Raw genomic sequence first — 14,726 nt, 5'->3', positions numbered from 1 at the left:
CCCTGCTCCGAGCCCTGCCAGCTGCTCCCGCGCACAGGTCAGAGAAACAACAATTCTAACAACAACAAAAAACCCTTAAAAAACAAAAAAGGAGAAAAAGCAAAGAGAATGAAACGCACCGAGGCGGAGTTAAACTTTCCGTAGCCGGCGCTGCTCGGGCTGAAGTTGGGTTTGAGCAGGCGGGGGCAGCCCGGGGTTTGGGGGGCGAGAGGGGGTTCTGGGGGGCTGGGAGCGGTCGGGATGGGGGGAAGGAGGAGCCGGTGCCCAAATCGCGGTTCCCAAATCCCGGTACCTGGGCGAGGGGCGCTGCGCCGCCCGCGTCAGCGCCTCCCTCCCTCCCCTTCCTCCTCCTCCTCCTCCTCCTCCTCCTCCCGCGGCTCACGCAGGGCGCAGGGGGGGCATGGGGGGTCGCCGCTGACACCGGGCTCCGCGACAGCCACCGCAGGTAATGCCCCGCCGCTTCTCCTCGGGATTTTATTCACCCAGGTGGGATGCGGGCATCCCCCCCTGCCCTTCCCTTCCCAGGCAGCTTCTTGGCGGGTTCCCCCTTCCTAAACCTTCCCGGTTTGCTTCCAGCCACAAACACCTTTTTAGGAATCGAGCCGTACTCTCATTGCTGCTATTTCGGGCGGGGGGTCTCGCTCAGCGCGGTGGTTCCTCTGCCAGGAGAGGGGGAGCCCAACCTTTGTCGCCTTTTGCCCAAAAATGCCGCTGTGAATGAGCCGTGGTGCCCGCTGTCCTGCCCCCATCCCCGGCTCCCATCTGGAGTTCGGGCTGCCGGCAAAGCTGCAAAGTTTCTGGGATGAGCGGGGTTGGAACTTGGTCCCGGCCGCGGGGGCTGAGCCGCAGTGCCAGCGGTGGGATTTTCAAATCCCCTCCCGACATCAGAGGCATGGGAGGCAAAGCCCTTCCGAGCGCCAAACTTGCCCGGAGCCTTTCGAGAAAACACTTTATTTTATTCCTTCCCCTCTGATTCTTTACTTGCTGCAACCCTCTGAACCCGCCGTCCCTCTTTTCTTTACATTCCACCTCTCCTTGCCCAAATCGCCTCTCCCAGCCATCAGCTGGAGGAGAGGGATGCTGGAACGGGACATTCCCTATGCTGATGTGCGTTTTCTTTGTTGTTGGGTTGTGTTTTTTCCTTGTTTTTTCCCTTCCCTTTTCCCTTTTTTTTCCCTTTTCCCCCCCCTTTTTTTTTTCCCTTGGCAGCGCTGGCTGCTCGCACCGAGCCCGGGATCTCCCCGGAGCATCCTGCAGGAGCTCGGGATGCTCCGTGCATTTGGGATAGAGCTGCTGCGTTGAAACGGTTTAATTTTAATTTTTTTTGGTGTTGTTTTTTGTGGGGTGGGAGCCGGGGAGATGAAGCATTCCCGTGGGATTTGTGAAAATCCAGCTGGTTGTTTCAGCAGAGTGAGTTTTACCTTTGTGTCTCCTTCCCTCCTGTCCTGGGGAAGGAGGGGAGGAGAAAATCGCTGTGCTGTTCCATTTTCCTTCACCACCCCTCTCCCTCCCTCCATCCCCAGCACAAAGCTTTCTTATTTCTGAAGGGCTCATGAAAAATACAATGTTTTAAAGAGCAAGTTGTAAAACGCTATCTTTGTGGGAAACTGTAAAAATTGATGTTGTCCCTTCTTTTATTTTATTTATTATTTATTCATACTTTTTTTTTTTTTTTGGTGATAAGTGGGAGCAACAATGTTTGGAAGAGGTGGGAGCTGTGGAGCTTGGCTGGCTGAGCCTGGGGAGGGCTCCCAGCCCCTGTCCCTTTCCTCAGGAGCATCCCCAGGATGCAGCACCAGAACCATTCCTGCAATCCCTTATCTCCAAAGGGATGCCCAGGGCATGGCAGCTCCTCTGTGCAAGGAAAAAGGGGCAATCCTGCAAATAATCCTGCAAATAATTCTGCCATCCTGCAATCCTGAGTAGCTGGGGGGTGAAAGGACCTCCTAAAAAGGATCCCCTTCATAAAGTTCCTTAGGTGCTCTGTGCAGATGGTCTGGAGCACAGATTATTCTTGAATTTAAGAAGCTTTAGGATATGGGATTGGCTTGGTGAGGGGGTGGCCTCTTGTTAGGGTGTAAAACATCCCAGCTGCTCGCAGGCAGGCTGATTGAGCTGCAGCATGAACAGCTCCATGTGCAACCTAAAACTTCCCTGGTTTTCCCCACTCCACCATCCTGCTTCCTCCAGTAACACTTCTAATAATGTTGCAGGAAAAATAGGGTAATTTTGGGGTTCTTGTGGCCCAGAACCTATAAAATTCCTGCCTTTGTGCTGATGTTGTCATCTGACTCCATTTCAGGGTGTAGAAATGGGGAAAACTGGGAATTCCAATGGTTAGGACCCAAATCTTGCAGATATCCTGGATCTTGCCAGGGGTTTTGGCAGGGCTGGGCTTTTATCCATGGGCTTGATGTTTCAGTGTGGGCAGGAGATGTTTGTTCATGGGCTTCCTCCAGTAAGACTTCTAATGATGTTCCAAGAAAAATAGGATTATTTTGGGGTTTTTGTGGCCCAGCACCTACAAAATTCCTGCCTGTCATCTGACTCCATTTCAGGTGTAGATGCTGCATCTGCAATGGGCAGAAACTGGGAATTCCAATGGTTAAGAAACAAATCTTGCAGATATCCTGGATCTTGCCAGGGGTTTGATGAAGACCAGGGGTTGGGCATTTATCCATGGGCTTGGTGCTTCGGTGTGGGCAGGAGGTGTTTGTTCATGGTCCTGGTGAGGTGTGTGAAGGTGAAGATCAGATGGGATTTTGGGCAGGAATTGTTCTCTGGGAGGATGGAGATGCCCTGGCACAGGGTGCCCAGAGCAGCTGTGGCTGCCCCTGCATCCCTGGCGGTGCCCAAGGCCCGGCTGGATGGGATTGGAGCAGCCTGGGATGGTGGAAGGTGTCCCTGCCATGGTGATGAAGTCCCCTGAGAGCAGAGGGGCACTCCTGGCACACAGGGACACTCCTGCTGCATCCATCTGAAACCCTGTCCTGGCATCAAGGACCTGCCTTGGGATGGGAACTGCTCAGGCTGTGGGAGGGCTGGGCTGGCCCTTGGGTTGCTTTGCCCTGATCTGTGTTTGATAAACCCACTGCTCTCTCCTGGAAAGAGAGAGAACCTGCTTGGAAGGCACTGGGGGCAAATTCCTGCTGGAAATGAGGGTGTGCCAGAGCCTGAGCGTGCTGCACCTTTGGAAAGGGCATGGAGGAGAGGGACTGGACAGCTTGAAGGGCCCTCAGCCACAGCTGGGTCTCAGGAGGGCTCTCTGCCACAGGTGATGAACTGCTGTCATTAATCCCAAAACCTTCATTAATCCAATAACTCCATCCCTGCTGCACCTCTTTGTCTTCCCATTCCCTCCCTGCTCCTCGGGGACTGAGGGGTTTCTCCTGAGTACCCCCATCCTCCTTTCCCTGTATATTTTCCCTGCTCCCACAATCCCCAGTGTGCCCACAGTGATGCTCCCTCTCTGGAGAGGTCTGGAGCAGCAAAGTGCCCCTTGCTGGAAGTTAAGTGAGCTTTGTGTGGAAGCAGCAAGGACTGCTTGATTTGGATGAGGCAAGAGATGGCCTGAGAGCCTTTGCAGTTCTGGTTCATCAGCGTGAAGCTGTTTTTGGTAGATTTTCCTACAGTTGTTGTATTTTTTCCCCCTTCTTCTGAAGCATCCCTTTTCCCCCTCTGATTTTAAGATCTAAAATTCCAGTTACCATAGGCTTGAACACAATGGCCCTGCTGCTTTTTTTTTTTTTAGTGCTGCAAACTCCCAGCCTGGAGCTTAGGGGCAGCTGGAGGCCCTGAGAGAGATGGGATGAAATCCCACAGCCAGGGCCCTGGGCTTGGAGCAGTGTCTGCTGAGCATTTACCCAGGCACATGGACTCCAATAACTCACCCATCCCCTTTGGCAGGGCTTTGGAATGTGCTTGGTGACTGACTGGGAAGAGCTGGGGGTTCTGAGGCTGCTGCCTTGCTCTTGAGGCTGCTGCTGACTCCTTTATTGCTGTTGTGGGGGGACATCCTGGGGGGAAAAGGAAATCCTTGCCCTGAAAGCTGCAGCTGGATGTGGCAGGGAGGGGGATGCTGAGGCAGTCCCTTCCAGCACACACATTTTTCCCCCTTTAATCCCACTTCACACACATCTTGTCCTGTTTTTCCCTTGAAACCCCCGTGGACCAAGCAGATGTGTGGGCAGGGGCAGGGTGGCAGCAGCACAGCCACACTCAGGGATGCTGGGAGGGAGCCTGGGTATGTTGGGCACTTTTCCTGCACCCTTTGGTGGCAGTGCTTGGGATTCCAGCCAGGCTGCTGCCTCCTTCCAGGCAGGGCACAGGAAGAAAGAGTCTGGCATCCCATCCCTGAGCAGCCTTGCAGTCAGGCCCCCTCAGCACCTTCCATTTGCCACTTTGTCCCTTCCTGTGCGTTCCCTGAGAGCCTGCAGAGGGGCTCCTGTCTGTGAGACCAGACTGTGTGTGTCACTGCACTGCATTCACCCTCCCCTTCCTCCTAGAGCAAGAATTCCCACCCTTCCTCCCCCTCCTCCTTTTTTCCCTCCTTGAAGCCAAGCTCTGTTGCTGTTGGCCGCTTTTCCACCTTTTCATCCCACGTTAGCATCATCTGCTCCTCAGCTTTGCTGTGTTGATGCCCTGGTTTGGAGCAGCCCAGGAGCCTCTTGGCTTGGTCTCTGTGCCCCATCCCAGCCCTCCTCCTGCCTCAGGAGCTGCTGCTCCAGCTGAAGAGAGGTTTTGTGATGGAAAGTGGTTGCTATGATGCCTATGGTGACTAGCAACCAGTGCTGGAGGCTCCCTTGAGCCAGTGCTGCCCCACTTAAAAAGGAAGAAATTAGGAATTCCTACTTCTCTCTCCCCAAAAGTGAAGTTTCCCTCGCCATGGAGGGGTGGGTGGAAGTGCCTGATGCAGCAGGGAGTGGGAGCTCTTCCCAAAGCTCCCAGGGTGTTATTTTAGCATCCCATGGATGCAGGACTTGAGTTGGATGTGTTATTTGGCTTTTCCTTGGAGATGCCACAGGTGTGGTGAAAGGTTTGAGTGTTCCTTATGCAGAGCTGGATGGGTTTTGGGATTGTCTTGGGTCAGGGGCTTGGAAAACCCATGGCATTCCCCATGTCATGGGACAACCTATGTCATTCATTCCCAAATCCATGTAATTTCCCATGTCATTCCCAAGCCCATGGCATTCCCCATGTCATTTCCAAACCCATGTCATTCCCCATTTAATGGAAAAACCCATGGCATTCCCCCAAACCCATGTCATTTCCAAACCCATGGCATTCCCTATGTCATTTCCAAACCCATGTCATTCCCCATTTAATGGAAAAACCCATGGCATTCCCCCAAACCCATGTCATTTCCAAACCCATGGCATTTCCAAGCACATTTAATTCCCAAACCCCTGTCATTTCCCATGTCATTCCCAGAGGCATTCCCAACCCCATGGCATTCCCTGTGTCCTTTCCCAAAACCATGTTATTCCCCATTACATGGGAAAACCCATGTCATTCCCCTTGGCATTCCCAAACCCTTGGCATTCCCAAACCCATGTCACTCATGGCATTCCCCATGTCATTTCCCAGAACCATGTAATTCCCAAACCCATGTCATTCCTAATGTCATTCCCAAACCCATGGCATTCCCCGTGGCACTTCCCAAACCCGTGGCATTTTCCAAACCCGTGTAATTCCCAAACCCATGTCATTACCCCTGGCATTCCCCATGTCCTTTACCAAAGCCATGTCCTTTCCCAAACCCATGGCATTCCCCTTGTTATTTCCCATGGCATTTCCAAACCCATGTCATTTCCCTAACCCATGGCATTCCCCATTACATGGAAAACCCATGTCATTCCCCAAACCCATCTCATTTGCAAACCTATGGCATTCCCCATGGCATTTCATGGGACAACCCAAGTCATTCATTTCCCAAACCCATGGCATTTCTCAAACCCATGTCCTTTCCAAACCCATGGCATTTCCCAAACCCATGGCATTCCCCATGGCATTTCCAAGCCCATGTCATTCCCCATTTCATGGGAAAACCCCTGTCATTCTGCATGTCATTCCCAAACCCATGTCATTTCCCATGTAATTTCCCCAACCCATGGCATTCCCCAGACCCCTGTCATTCCCCGTGTCATTCCCCATGTCATTCCCAAACCTGTGTCATTTGCAAAACCCGTGTCATTTCCCATGGCATTTCCAAACCCATGGCATTCCCCATGTCATTCCCAGTGTCATTTCCAAACCCGTGTCATTCCCAAACCCATGGCATTCCCCATGTCCTGTCCCATGTCATTCCCAAACCCACGTCATTCATTCCCAAACCCGTGTCATTCCCCAAACCTAGGTCATTTCCAAACCCATGGCATTTCCCAAACCCATGGCATTCCCAAACCCATGGCATTCCCCATGTCCTGTCCCATGTCATTCCCAAACCCACGTCATTCATTCCCAAACCCGTGTCATTCCCCAAACCTAGGTCATTTCCAAACCCATGGCATTTCCCAAACCCATGGCATTCCCAAACCCATGGCATTCCCCATGTCCTGTCCCATGTCATTCCCAAACCCGTGTCATTCCCCAAACCTCTGTCATTCCCAACCCAGGCCCAGCCTTCCTGCAAGGACTGGGCAGTTCAAAGCTGGCATTTCCTCCTGGGCCTGAGTTTTTGGTGAAAGGATGTCTTAGTGTCATTCTGCAGCTAATCTTTGTTTCCTGTGGGAAAGGAAATGTCTGGAAGCACCAACCAAAATACTTGCACTCCTGCCCTTGGTTTAAAATGGGAATAAACTGCTGGCAGTGAGGGAAACTTTTGGGTTTCAAATAAGGAGAAGCTCCAGCTTTTTCCCTGGAGGAAGAAAGGTTTGAGTGCCCCAGCTGGGGAGTGCAGAGCTTTTTGGGGGGAAAATGTTCCTGTCTCAACCTTAGTTTTGGTTTTGGGGTGAAGGAAGGAGAGAGAGGATTTTCCATGCTCTTTTCTCCTGCAAACACCCTCTCAGGTGGGTGGTGACAGGTGCCAGCAGCTGTGCCCCTTATTCCCTGTGGGCATCCATATTCTCCCTCCCATGTGCAAACCAATATCCTGGCCTGTATTTATTTAACAGGGAAATTTTATTTCCTTTCACTGCAGGGAATAGAAAGAAAAAAAAAATTAAAAAAAAAAAAGAAGGGGGCAAATTTTTTCACTGGGAACAAATCTCATTTTCAAGAGTCCTGACAAAATGAGCCATAAAATTACAATATTTCAAAGTGCTTTGTAATTCTAGCGTGGATGGCTCTTCATCATGGAATCTGAAAGCTCAGAAAATATAAAACTCATTAGATTAAAATAAACCACCTACCGCACGGGAGAAAAGCTTATTTATCAATATCAATTTACTTCTGATTACCCTGTTCTGCAATTTGTTATTTTTGGGAATTATGATTTGGGTATGGCTCACGCCAACATGGGGGTGGGAATAAAAAAAAATAAAATCAGGATTAACTTGTAATATTTTTTTTTTTAGTTTGAATTGTGCTTATTGTAAAGCCCTGGCCAAGAGGCAATAATGAGGAGAAAAGGTGCATTTCTAGCAGTGCTGTTTTCAAGGCGCAGAGGGGAAGCAGGAGAGGCTGGTGTTTTGGTGTGAGGGGTGGTGTTAAACCATGTGCTTGTCCAAAGGAGATCCCAGGGATGATTTTTTGGGATGTGGGATTGATGGTGCTCTTTGTTGGGCCAGCTCCTGGCTGCTCTTCCCAGGTGGCCCCAGTGATGGAGGAAGCCTGGGATATATTTTATGAAAAATCTTTTTGCTAGGATTTTTTTTTTTCCTGAGAAGCTGACAAGCCTCAGAATTAAAAATCCTAGGAAAAGGATTTGATATGAAATACGTCTGTGACAGAGCCGGGTGGCTGCGGGGACATCCCGGTGACACCTCAGGTACCTCCACCCCACCTCCCCATCCAATCCTCTGGGGGGCCATTGCTGTCCCTCTTTGGGACATTTCATTGCAGGAGAAGGGGAGTTTTTGGGGAGGCACCCCCAGTTCCCTGCTGTGGCAGTTTGGGAGGTTTGATTTCCACTTCCATTCACGGAGCGAGCGGATGGAGTTCTGAGGCTTGAGCATCTTTGGAAATCATCATTTCTTTGGAAATTCTGAGGCTTGAGCACCACAGTGCTGTTTGGGGAAGGGAAGGCCAGGTTAGGGGTCAAGGAACAGAGGTTTTGAGGTGACTGAAGGTGCCAGAGTGGAGCAGCTCTGCCAGCCAGGCTGAGGGAGGGCAGCTCGGGCAGTGGCGATGTTGCGTTCTGTGCGTTTATTTTAAAACTTATTTCTGTTTTTTAAATTCATATAAAGTTTATTTTAAAATAAACCAGTCCAGGTGCAGAGCCTGGCAGTGCTGTTGAGGCACCCTGAGAGCTGGAGCAGTGAGGTGAGGTGCCAGGAGGCTCCTGGAGCATGGCCAGGATGCAGCAGGTGGGATTTGCCACATTTAGGGATGCAGCAGTGCTGCCAAGGCAGGGAAACAGCCACTTCCAGGCTTGGGAAGGAGGAGGCATTTAGAGCAAGCAGGCTGAAACACCTCTGCTTGAGCTGATTCCTGAGCTTTGAAGCCCTGGATTTGTTTGCACTGTGGTGTTTCCTCAGCTTCCCATTTCTGGAGGCTCTGTCTGCAGCTCCCTGGGAGCAGCTGCCAGCGGAGGGGGAAACCTCTGGTTTAACATCAGAGCCTTGGCAGCCAGGAGGAGACAGCACCTGAGCTCCCAGGGACATTACCATGCTGGGAACTGCACAGAGTGCTTCCTCCAAAGAGCCTCTTTCAGGCACAAGGTGCAATTTAATCTGCTCTTAGTCACAATTTTTTAAGTTCTCTCCAGAGACTCCTGGATCCCGTTCCTTAAATGTGCAATATTTGAGTGAACTATCTCGAAGAGCCAGTGAAGAGCTGCAATATTAATGAAGTCAGAGAAAATCAAAATGACATTTCAGGCAATTACTGACATAATGAAGTGACTGACTTGGAATATCCAATATTTAGATTTATCATGGCACTCGAAAGAGGATGCTGTCAGCTGCTTTTATTCCTACATCACATAAATTGTTTCTCCACTGCCCTGGTGCTTTTTAAACATGGGCTGTGAAGCTGAGAAATAATGTTCACGCTCACTTGGGCTGATAGTGGTGCTGTTTGAGAAGAAAGTTAGTGTTTTCCTCTGGCATTCTGGCACTGCAGAAGGCAGAGGAGCTCATTTCCATCTCATCCTCTCTGGCTGCAACACCAAGAGCTTGGGCTCTGCGTTCTGGGCTGGGTGCAGGGGTCTGGAACAAAGATGCTGAGGTTTCCTCCTCCCCAAAAACCTATTAAAGCAGGGGGAAAATTGAGATGTTTGGTGGTTTTTCCTAATCACAAGAATCCATTCTGCTTTGGTTGGCCAAATGTAAGGATTTAAAGGGCTTGTCAGGATGCCTGGCTCTGGGGAAAGTGGCCATTTTTTTGTTTAGAAACAAAAAACAAAATTGGGCTTTTGGATGCTCTGCTGACACTGAGCATAAGTCAGCAGCTTCTTGTGGGGTGGAGGTTTGAGCTCTTCTGCCCTGGCTGTGTTTTCTGGGGTGATGGGCATGATTACACCTGAATGTTTTCTCAGGCCTGCACTGAAATACCTGAAGATGCACAAAACACCACAGCGCCGTTTTTCTTGTCTAGGCACGAGACCTCTTCATCCCAGAGAGACTCTCCGTAGCAAAATAGCAGGTGAAATTAGAATTTCAGGCCCTTTCTGCAGTGACAGAGTTGTTAGGAGCTGTCTTCTGTGACACATCCATCAGTAAAAATAAAATAGGTGTAGCTGTGGCTTTGGAGCTCCTTCGGGAGCCTCCAGGAGCGTTCCCATGTGTGGTATTTTTTGGGTCCATATGTGGTATTTTTGGGGTCACCAGACGAAGGGGGAATTGAGCATTTGGCTCTATGTTCTTAGAAGGCTAATTTATTATTTATATTAATGATTATTTATTTTATTTATGATATGTTATTATATTAAAGAATGTTATACTAAAACTATACTAAAGAATAGAGAAAGGATATATACAAAAGGCTTAAAAAGAATGATAATGAAAACTTGTGATTTTTTTAGTCTTGACACAGCTGGACTGTGATTGGTTATTAAGTAAAACACAATTCACATGTTGGATAAACAATTTTTAAATTATATTCCGAAGGAAATGAGATGATATTATGGAGTGTTTTAAAATCCACCTGTGCCAATTTCCTTGCAGAGGGGCACTTGGCTGAGGTTTTCTGGGGTTGGTTTGGCAAAATCCTTGGGTCTGATGGTCTGAACACCACCAGGTGTGGATGCTGGCAGCTCCCTGCTGCTGTTTAATTCTGTGTCCTTAGCATGGGAGCCATGTGCTGTGTTAAAATTTGGGATGGGGACAGGCCTGGCAGCTTCCTGTGCTCCTGCTCTGCAGCCACCCAGGTGGGGTGAGAGATTCCAAGGGCTCTGCCCCCAAACCTTGGTGCCTCTGCAGTGATTCTGGTTCGAGCTTCTGCCAAACCATCTCAAATCTGGGTGCTGACAGCTCCCTGCTGTGGCACTCCTGGGTCACAGCAGCTCTTCCTCTGCTGCTGGAGCTGCTCCTCTCCTGGCCACCAAGGTCACTGTGGCTTCTCCCCTCTCTGGAGAGGAGCTTGGGCATTGAATTGTATTGGGTATTGTGTTTGTGGGGTGCCCATGGCAGGAAGGAAGGATGAATCTGACTCCATGTTCTTAGAAGGCTAATTTATTATTTTATGATACTGTATTATATTAAAGATACTAAACTAAACTATAGAATACAGAAAGGATATTTACAGAATGCTAAAAAAAAATAATGCAAACTCGTGACTCTTTCCAGAGTCCCAGCACAGCTTGGCCCTGATTGGTAAATGAGTGAAAACAATTCACATGAAACCAATGAAAAATCACCTGTGGGTAAACAATCTCCAAACACATTCCACATGTGAGCACAACACAGGAGAAGCAAATGAGATAATATTGTTTTCCTTTTCCTCTGAGGCTTCTCAGCTTCCCAGGAGAAAAATCCTGGGCAAAGGGATTTTTCCAGAAAATATGACAGTGGGGAAGCAGAAAGGAAAAAATGGAGCCCCTCCACCTGGTTTCCATGGCCAAGAGGGTGTTTGAAGCAGAGCATTGGTGTCCTGAGGGCTCTCCTGTGGCACAGCCTGCACCCTGAGCCTGATTGAGGCAGACCAGGTCGCATCTGTCAGTGCTGGGCTTGACAGTGCCTCTCTTGTTTGACAGGAACCATGAAGCACCCCGTGGCTGCTGCTGCCCACCTCCTGCCTGTCCTCCTGCTCCTGGAGCTGGTCTCTCCAGGTAGGTCTGGCTCTGCTCTCTCCCTGCTTGGGGCTGGGGTTTGCAGGGTGCAAAGGTGGCAATTGCTGTCTTTGAGGTGTGAAAAACACCAATCACTTGGTTTTTTAAAATTTTAAAAGTTGAATAGTAATACAATTATTATAATATACAATTATTATAATATACAATATTATAATATACAATTATTATATATTATAATATATTATAATATAATTAGAGTAATAATAATTTGGACAATTGGGATTAGGACAATATGAGACAATAAAAACAAAGAGTTACAGACAGTCCAGGTGCCTCTTTCTGGGCAAAATAAGCCCGAAAAAGGCCCCACGTTAACAGAGGATTAACCCTTAAAAGCAACAGCCTGTTGCATATTCCTACACCTCATCCATGATGCATAAATTCCATTCAAACCCAGGATTCTGTCTGGGCAGTGTCAGCTTCTTCCTCTGAATCCTGACTGAGTCTTCAGGGCTGAGTGAGGCAGGAAGAACTCGATAATGGAGCAATAAATTCTCTTTCTCTGAGAGATTCAGGTGTCCTGTGGCTGCTACCTCATTCCTTTCTTAAAAAAATATCCCACATACATAGTTTCTATTTTAACATTTTGTTATAACCTAAAACTATATTTAACATACTACTTAAGAGAATGAATACAGCATCACTTTCTAACACAACACATATAATATTCATTTGAATATTTGCAAAAAGCCAATCATAAAATATGCATTTTTCACAGTGGTCTCCTGGTGAATATGCAGAGCTGCCCTGCTGGGGTGAAGGGTGGGGGTGAGCAAATCTCCTGCCTCCATCAGATCTTTCATTTCTCCATCCCAGGAAATCATGGGGACCTGCACATCATGCTCTCAATTTTCTTGCAGCCCTTACTGGTGGCACATGTGGCCTTTCTTGGGAGAGGATTGGTGGGACTGGAAAAAGCCTTGGAGAAGGGTGGATGTGCTGGTGAGCCCAGCAGGGGTAGAGGCTCCTGGGGTATCTCAATGAAAAGCTCCTTTTGGAACCTTCCAGATGTGGATTGACCAAGGCAGAGCTGGTGCTGGATCTGGCACGGGGTTAATCTACATCAATAAAACCTAAAGAAAACTGGAGGGAGGGAGAGAAGGAGGGATCACAGGCAGGGATGTAAGAGCCTTGGAGAAGGGTGGATGTGCTGGTGAGCCCAGCAGGGGTAGAGGCTCCTGGGGTATCTCAGTGAAAAGCTCCTCTTGGAAACTTCCAGATGTGGATTGACCAAGGCAGAGTTAGTGCTGGACGATCAATAAAACCTAAAGAAAACTGGAGAGAGGGAGGGATCACAGGCAGGGATGTAAACCAGAAGCTTGTTAGTTGTGTAGCAGCAGAATATTGCTGGCAAGGTTCTCCCCCTGCTTTCAGCAGCAAAATGATGACCTGAACTGTGCTTAAATATGGGGAGGGGGAAATAATTCCTCTCCAAGCTGCAAAACCTCTTTTCTAATTCCAAATTATGGGGAAAGGCAGGGCTGTGGGCCAGAAGAGCCTCCACAAGAAGCTCTTCCCACTGATGCTCTGGGTCTTTCCTGGCACGGGGAGGGAGCTGGTGGGACAATGGCCTTTTGGTGTAGAAAATGTGCCTTTTGGGACAGGTTTTGGCACATGACAGGGTGCACAGGAGCTGTAAATGTGCAGCAAAGCCCCGTGAAAATTGGGATTGTTACATGACTAGCCTATCCCCCCTGGGTGCTGGTGTGGGGACAGGGTGCCTGTGTGGCTCTTGCTGATAAACAATAGCCAGTGTGTGTCCCTCTGATAGCACTGTGCCCTTTGGAATAAAGGCTTTTTTCGCCCTTTTTTCCCCTCCTGAAGGCTGGAGATGGCTTGCCCAGATTGGCAGGCTGATGAGGCAGTCAGTGGATGACATTAGCTGTGAGTGACAGGCGCAGTCAATCTCCCTCCGGTGTCGACTTGGATCAGGGAGAGCCTCACTGGAGCTGCAGCTCCTCTGCAAAGGGAACAAATAAGGGAAAAGCAAGTCCTTTACCTCCCTGAGAGGTCACTTGCCACTCTGTCCCATTGGAAGTGGGGTCTGCCAGCCCAGCTGGGGACTCGCTCCCTCCTTGCAGTGACAAACTGTACAGGCTTTGCATGGAGCCAGGGATTTGGAGGCTCTGCAGCTCAGCAGAATCCCAGCCTTTCTCTCCCAAACCCTGCCCAGGCCTTGGGTTGCCATCTCTGTGATAAGCAAGGGCTGGCACAGCTGCTGGGCCTGGGGTAGGGATGTGGGATGGGTGCCCTGCGATTGCCAGCCGGGGACTGTGTACAAATCACAAACGGGACAGGACTGCTGGGAACGAGCCTTGAGCTGTTTGATTTTCCAGCATCACTCTCATTCCATGGTGATGACAATGGGAAGATGCCAGCAGCTCACATCCCAGGCAGCAGACCAAGAACTTAATGTTACAACTTACTTTAAAAGTTTTTTGACCAATCACACAAAGCAAAAGCACATTGACAGTAGTTCTATCCAACCACTATAAGCACACATACCTTTGGTTAAAACAATGCTTGCTCATTTCAAATACAATACCTGCTTGTAAGCCCTAAAACACAACGCACAGAGCTCGATTATTAAGCTTTAACCTTCCTAACATCTCACTAGATAAACTTTTCTGCACTTTAGGGAGTTATTCTAGACAAGTGTTAATACACAGACCGTTGTTCTATTTGTCCTTGCTTTTCTACTTTTTAAATAATTTTTCTGCTGACCAATCTCATGGCTGCTGCTTGGCTCTAATCACAGTTCTGCTGTCTCTGGGGCCTGCCTTTTGCAGCTTTCCCAAAACCCTCTGATTTTGTAGATTCTCACACCCTGCCACACATCCTGGGCACTGCAGGTGATGGAGCAGCTCTTCTGTGGAATATGCAGGCAACCCCAAAAAGGGATGAGATGAGAATGTTGACTCCATGTTTCAGAAGGCTGATTTATTATTTTATGATATATATTATGTTTAAAATGTTATACTAAAGAATAGAAGAGAGGATTTCATCAGAAGGCTGGCTAAGAAAAGAATGAATAATAAAACCTTGTGACTGCTCACAGCTTCCACACAGGTGGCTATCACTGGCTATCAAGTAAAAACAATTCACATGCTGGGTAAACAATTCTCCAGATCACATTCCAAAGCAGCAAAACATGGAGAAGCTGCAGCTTCTCAGCAGAAAAGATCCTAATGAAAGGATTTCTCAGAAAACATGTCTATGACACTCTTCCCAGAAGGGTTGCAGAGCTCCTGGTGAAGCCACGAGCTGGGATGGGATGGGAAAGTGGAGGCTGGGTGGGTTTGGAGTGTTTGCAGGAGGTTTTGGGACAGGTTCAGCT

The 14,726-nt window shown here is 48.9% G+C and overlaps 1 protein-coding gene across 1 annotated transcript in view; it reads left to right on the top strand.

Annotated features, from left to right (window-relative positions):
- The first annotated feature begins 404 nt into the window (after positions 1-404).
- The window catches only part of CDH23 (cadherin related 23), a 224,500-nt gene continuing 210,178 nt past the window's right edge, over positions 405-14,726 (top strand). The window contains exons 1-2 of the mRNA XM_066554157.1: positions 405-445; positions 11,294-11,368. Of these exons, the coding sequence (XP_066410254.1) occupies positions 11,299-11,368 (70 nt within the window). The 5' untranslated portion in view covers positions 405-445; positions 11,294-11,298. The remainder of the gene's footprint in view (positions 446-11,293; positions 11,369-14,726) is intronic.

The sequence above is a fragment of the Molothrus aeneus genome, chromosome 8, assembly GCF_037042795.1.
Source record: "Molothrus aeneus isolate 106 chromosome 8, BPBGC_Maene_1.0, whole genome shotgun sequence".
Taxonomy (NCBI): domain Eukaryota; kingdom Metazoa; phylum Chordata; class Aves; order Passeriformes; family Icteridae; genus Molothrus; species Molothrus aeneus.
The sequence above is the reverse complement of the archived record's forward strand: the minus strand, read 5'-3'. Positions and strand labels throughout refer to the sequence as shown.